Source organism: Neophocaena asiaeorientalis, unplaced genomic scaffold, assembly GCF_003031525.2.
Source record: "Neophocaena asiaeorientalis asiaeorientalis breed wild unplaced genomic scaffold, Neophocaena_asiaeorientalis_V1.1 scaffold473, whole genome shotgun sequence".
NCBI lineage: Eukaryota > Metazoa > Chordata > Mammalia > Artiodactyla > Phocoenidae > Neophocaena > Neophocaena asiaeorientalis.
Window position 1 is genome coordinate 1,397,048 of NW_020174935.1, and position 6,610 is coordinate 1,403,657.

General features: G+C 46.9%; 1 protein-coding gene across 1 annotated transcript in view; it reads right to left on the bottom strand.

The window, feature by feature from the left end:
* Positions 1 to 6,610, bottom strand: part of BAIAP2L2 (BAR/IMD domain containing adaptor protein 2 like 2) — a 27,398-nt gene that overhangs the window by 4,864 nt on the left and 15,924 nt on the right. Inside the window, exon 8 of the mRNA XM_024761509.1 lies at positions 3 to 148. Within this exon, the coding sequence (XP_024617277.1) occupies positions 3 to 148 (146 nt within the window). The remainder of the gene's footprint in view (positions 1 to 2; positions 149 to 6,610) is intronic.

The window sequence follows — 6,610 nt, forward strand, 5'->3', positions numbered from 1 at the left end:
CCAGGCGGGTGGGCGTCAGGCGGCCCGAGGGGTAGGGCGGCCCCAGCAAGGAGCCCAGCAGGCCCGGGGAGTGGGCGCGCGACGGACTGCGGCTGGCCTCTGACTGCTCCTTCCACAGCAGCACGCGGTTCTGGAGCATCCCCCGGGCCTGGCCGGGTGGGGACACGGGGGTCAGCGAGATCCAAGCAGACCCCAGAATCCCGGGGACTCAAAACTGGCATCCTAGACCCGGGAACTCGGGCCCTGCAAGCTGAGGATGACCGGACTTTCCAGCTGGAAGGAACCAAAGATCGCTGTGGTCACTTTGGGTTCACCCACTGGCCAGCCCTCCCGGTCTTTTGTCAAAGGCCCCTCACTTTTCCTGGAGGAGTTTCCCCTGACCCGTCTCTCAGTCTTGTGCTTTGACGGGGGCTCTCCCACTGTCTGATGCAGGGGTAAGGGTGCAGTCCAGGCTTGGCTACAGAGATGGAGTCAGGTATGTGCACCTACCCAAAAACTGTTACCAAAGAACCCAGTCCCAGAACTTACCCTGGAACCATCTGGAAAAATATATTCTCTCACCTCACGGGGTTTGCTAAATGGATAGAGCGAAGCTGGCATAGGCACTTCAACTAAGCAACAGACAGTGGCAGATTTCTGATGACATCTTGTGTGCTCCTGGATCCAACTGTACCTGAAACCCTTGAACTTCCCAGTGACTAAAATAATAAACACCTTTTCTGTTTAAGCCAGTTTGAGTAGTTTTCTAAAAGAAGACATCCAAATAGTTTTTCCAGTCTATCCGTTTAGTTTACGTAAGCATCCCTTTTCTAGTATCCCCAATACACGGGCATCTAACTCTGCCTGAATACCTTCAAGGACAGGAAACTCAGCCGCTGACCACATAGTCCATAATAACTTAGGGTGGGAAGGTTTTAAACGTTAGACCTGCTGTGTGTATTAATCATGTTTTTAATTTTCTGTACTTTATGATGCTTTGACATCGTGGGGCCTTGTCAATCTGAAAAGACTGCACCTCACAGGGCCAGATAATTCCTAGAGATAGTAAACAGTTTGCTTGGAGCACACCTTTCATATGCAAACCAACCAGCCCAAAACCCATATCCCCAATCACCTCCTTCTAATTCACACACCAAACCAAAGTTTCCCCTGCCCTAAATCACCCAAGCCAGGTACCAGACAATTAGAATAACCCCTACAGCCCAGAGCCCACTGAAATTATTCAAACCGTCCAATCCTAAACTTACTTAAACTTGCTTACCCTTCTTTGCCCAACCCTTCCCATGGAAACCATAACAAAGGTTCTGGGCCATGCTTTCCCCTGGCTCCTTCTGCCTCTTGACCAACCCCCAGTACTACTCCCACGTGGCCCTGCGTAGTGTGTCATGACCCTTTCTCTTGGGAAGTGTGATATGTAATAAAACTTCTTTCAGTGGCATTGACCTCTCTGTGTTGTCGCTCAGGTCATCCTAGGTACAATCAAAACACTCTGCTCTCCAGTTACCAGTGTCTCTCCATTTTCTACTCCAATACTCGCTCCCTCAAGGCCAAGTTCAGGACTGTCACCTTAGGAATAATAAAAGCTTCCCTTTGCTGAGCATTTACTCTGTACCAGGCCCAGTGTTAAAGACTTTACCTCCATTATCCTATTCGATTCTCCCAGCAGCCCTGCGAGGTAGGTGCCATTATTATCTCCATTTCATAGAAGAAGATGCTGAGGGTCAGAGCAGTTAATGACTGGCTCGAGGTCTCTCATCCAGTAAGCAATGGAGTGGCCTGTACTCGTCTGTCTTGAGGAAGCTTCCTGTGACTACATTTCCATGATTTTTCCCTTCAGTCTGGCCCAGCTGCTGAAAATTTGATCTCAGGCAGCAAAACAGAAAGCCTCAGTGCCTCAAGTCACAGGAGCAGCTAGTTAGTTCAGTTGGTGGCTAGGTGGCTGCCCCCTCTGTTGCCTTGCATAGTTAATTAGCAAAACAGCACAAAGACAAAACTCCAAAGGCCTTTGTGCGCTTGTTTCAGAGGCAGTAAGCAAAGTGAGACCATTAAGTTTTGCTTATCGTATTTAAAAAAGGGTTTTTGTCCAATTTGAAAGTGCCTGCCAGGGTGCTAGGGGGTTCTCGGAGTAATGGCCTCAGCACTGAGTCTTGGCCTGGACGGCACTCAACTTCACTGGCTCCCCTCAGCCCTGCCTTTAGGCAGTTTAGCCAGTGGTTGGGAAGAAACATAGAGGAGACCAGGGGAGAATGTTAAAAATATTTACAGAGTGGAAAAGCCATTCTGGGACTTCCCTGGTGGCTCAGTGGTTAAAAACCTGCCTACTAATGCAGGGGACACAGGTTTGATCCCTGGTCTGGGTAGATCCCATGTGCCGTGGAGCAACTAAGCCTGTGCACCACAACTACTGAGCCTGCGCTCTAGAGCCTGTGAGCCACAACTACTGAGCCTGCGTGCCGCAACTACTGAAGCCTGTGCGCCTAGAGCCCGTGCTCTGCAACAAGAGAAGCCACCGCAATGAGAAGCCCGCGCACCGCAACGAAGAGTAGCCCCTGCTCGGCGCAACTAGAGAAAGCCTGCATGCAGCAATGAAGACCCAACGCAGTCAAAAATTTTTAAATTAAATTAATCATGTAAGAAAAATATTAAAAAAAGAAAAGCCATTCTAAGTATGATACAAACCCCCTAAACTATAAAAGACTGATAAATTTGACTAAATAAAAGTAAGTTTTTTACCACGGCAAAATTCACAATAAGCAAAATCAAATGATAAAGAACAAACTGGGAAAATAATTTGCAACTCATCACTATGAAAGGGCTAATTTCAGTAACATATAAAGAGCTCCTACAAATTCATAAGAAAAATGGAGGAAAAGATACTGACCTGTCACAGTAAAGAAAATCAAATGGCTCTGAAACATGAAGAGATGTCAATCTCACTTATAAGACAAGCGTAACAAGTGTCAAACTACACTGAGATACCATTTTTATCTTTTTGATTACCAAAAATCAAAAAGTTTGCCCGCATACTGTTGTCAAGGAAACAGGGAATCTCTGCCATCGCTGGTGGAAGTGTAAATTGGTACAGCCAATGCTTATATCCCTGGACTCACCAATCCCATTTCTAGGCATTTATCCTAGAGGTATACTTACACAACTGCGATAAACCCAGAGAAGCTGACGGTGAGGTAGAAAGGCGTGTTATTGACTAGACTTGGACTAAGCAAGGACCGATTATTGGAGGCAGATGAGAAAGACACCTTACTGTGCTCAGGCACTTAAGAGTTCTTTAAATCTTGTGCACTCGGCGTACAGATATACTTAACAGGTAAATATTTATGCTTCACTGTCTTAGGAGTTACATCGTGTATGTCCTAAAGCCCAGCTGGGTCAGACAACATGCTACCTATTCCCCCGTACCTAGGGGAAGTCTGGTTCATTCAATCCACAGCTCCCTCCTGAGGGGGCGATCACTCAGCAGGAGGCAGCCAACGGAGGAGTCAGCTCTCCTCTTAACGTCGGAGGCTAACTGTTCAAGACACAGGCGGAAAGGAGTTTCCTTCCAAAGAAGATGTACACACGGCCAGTGAGTACAGGAAAAGGTACTCAGCCACCAGGGAAATGCAAATCAAAACCATAATGAGATACCACTCCACACTCACTAGGATGGCTAGAATCAAAAAGACAGACAGTCACAAGTATTGGCAAGGATGTGGAGAAATTGGAAACCTCATAAACTGGTAGTGGGAATGTAAAATGGTGAAGGGGTGTGGAAGTTCCTCAAACAGTTAAACATAGAGTTACCATACAATCCAGCAATTCCACTCCTATATACCCATGAGAAATGAAAACACACGTCCACGGAAAAACTTTTACGTGGATACCCATAGCAGCACCATTCATAATAGCCAAACGGTAGAAACAAGCCAGGTGTCCATCAATTGATGAATGGGTAAGTAAATGTGGCACATCCCGATGATGGAATCCTATTTGGCGATAAAAAGTAATGGTGTACGGATACATGCTCCAACACTGATGAACTTGGAAAACATGACGTTCAGGGAAAGAAACCAGTCACAAAGGACCACGTATTGTATGATTCCCTTCATATGAAATTACCAGAAGAGGCAAATCTATAGAGACAGAAAGTAGATTAGTGACGGCGTAGAGCAAGGGGGAACGGGAGGCTCAAGGAATGACCGCGAAGGAGTACTGATTTTTTTTTTTTTAACAGTAATGAAATGTTCTAAAGTTGACTTGAGGCAATGGATGTACAACTCTGTGAATATACTACACCACTTTAAAAAAAATATTTATTTATTTTGGCTGTGCCGGGTCTTACTTGCAGCATGTGGGATCTTTTAGTTGCAGCATGTGGGATCTTTTAGCCGCAGCATGTGGGATCTGGTTCCCTGACCAGGAATTGAACACGGGCCCCCTGCATTGGGAGCGTGGAGTCTTACCCACCGGACCACCACGGAAGTTCCTATACTACACCGTTGAACTGCACACTTTAAATGGGTGAATTTCATGGTGTGTGAATTATATCTCAATATAACTGCTTAAAGGAAGAAGCAGCAGCTCCTCCCTGAAGGATCACTAGGTGGGGGTGGGGTAGGGTGGGAGAAGGCAGAGCCCTGAGCCCGGGGCTGGGTGCGGCGGTGAGAGTGGGAGAATGTCAGCCGGGGCTGGGATCAGTCACTGGTCCCACCTCTGCTCTGCACCAGAGGGTCCCTGGGATCAGAAACAGAGACTCAGGGAGGACCTGGCAAGGTAAGGACCCCGAGGTGGGGAGGCGGGAGGCGGCTGCCGGCTGTTGGGGGCAGCTGACGGCAAGCACTCGGGTCTCCTGAATGGGAGCCTTTGTTTTCGTCTTTGGAGGGGAGAGAGCAGGGGCAGGAGGACCTAATCCCGCTGGGCTCCTGCATAGGCCAGGCTCCACCATCGCACCAACCTTCCGCAGGGGTGATTATTTCCCTCCTTTTCCAGATAAGGAAATGAGACTCAGAAATGAAATCACTTGCCAGAATTTGCAGCCAGGGCACAGTATTTGGGAAACTGAACAAGAATACAAAGAAATGGATATAGAAACTAAACAAGACTACAAAGAAATAGAAAGTAATGGAAAGAGCAATGAGGCTGGGGGAGGGGCAGCGGAGCCCATGTTTGTGGCATCAGGAAAGAGAGGCTGGCTGGCTGGGTGGGTCTCTCTCAGATACCAAATAGAACCAGAGCCTGATATGTCATCTGGGCTCAAAGACTCTGTGTTCAATAAATGAATGAATGAACAAATGACATTGGAAAAATGCAAGGATTTTTAGGGAATGATGGAAGGATGGTTTCCCAACAGCCCTGGCCCCTCCCCTCCTGCAGATTCCATCATCCCCCTCCCCAGAGGGGTCAACAGCTGGGCCAGGCCAGGGAGGTGCGCAAGTCCACATGCAAGAAGGGTGATTGGGAGGCTTTGGCCCCTGTTGGACTTTCACAGAAGGCAGGACAGAACTTTGACCACCAGTGGGCTTGGGGCCTGAGGATCTGCAAGTGAGAGGCCAGGCAACAGGGCTCAGGGGCCCAAGCAGTGCAGTCACAGAGATACTTGGGTAGGGCAACATCAAGTGTCCCTCCTGAGTGTGCGCTGAGAGGGGCTGCTGGCTTTCCTGAGTTCCAGCCATCCATAGGCTTGGGCAGCTGCTAGCCCCTAAGGTCCTTCTTTGTAATTTAGAAACAGATGTTCTGTCTGGATGGACACAGCCTGGTGGCTACACATTTGGTGAGAGAATGGCCTCTTTTTTTTTTTAATTTTCTTGATAATTTTTTTTTTTTTTTTTTTTGGGGTACGCGGGCCTCTCACTGTTGTGGCCTCTCCCGTTGTGGAGCACAGGCTCCAGACGCCGCAGACTCAGCGGCCATGGCTCACAGGCCCAGCCGCTCCGCGGCATGTGGGATCTTCCCGGACCGGGGCACGAACCCGTGTGCCCTGCATCGGCAGGCGGACTCTCAACCACTGCGCCACCAGGGAAGCCCTTCTTGATAAATTTTTAAAAATTGAAGTATAGTTAATTTACAATGTTGTGTTAGCAAAGTGATTCACACACACATACCTTCTTTTTCAGGTTCTTTTCCATTATAGGTTATTACAAGATACTGAGTATAGCTCCCTGTGCTATATATTAGGGCCTTGTTGTTTACCTTTTTTATATATAGCAGTGTGCATATGTTAATCCCAAACTCCTAATTTAACTCTCCCCCCACCCTCCGCTATCGCCTTTGGTAACTATAAGTTTGTTTCTATGTCTGTGAGTTTATTTCTGTTTTGTAAATAAGTTCATTTGTATCATTTTTTAGATTCCACATATATGATATGACATATATCATATATCATATGATATATATATGTGGAATCAAAAAATGATACAAACGAACATATGATATTTGTCTTTGACTTATTTCACTTAATATAATAATCTCTAGGTCCATCCATGTTGCTGCAAATGGCATTATTTCATTTTTTATGTCTAATATTCCATTGTGTGTGTGTGTGTGTGTGTGTGTGTGTGTGTGTGTGTGTATATATATATATATATATATATCACATCTTCTTTAGAGGATGGTT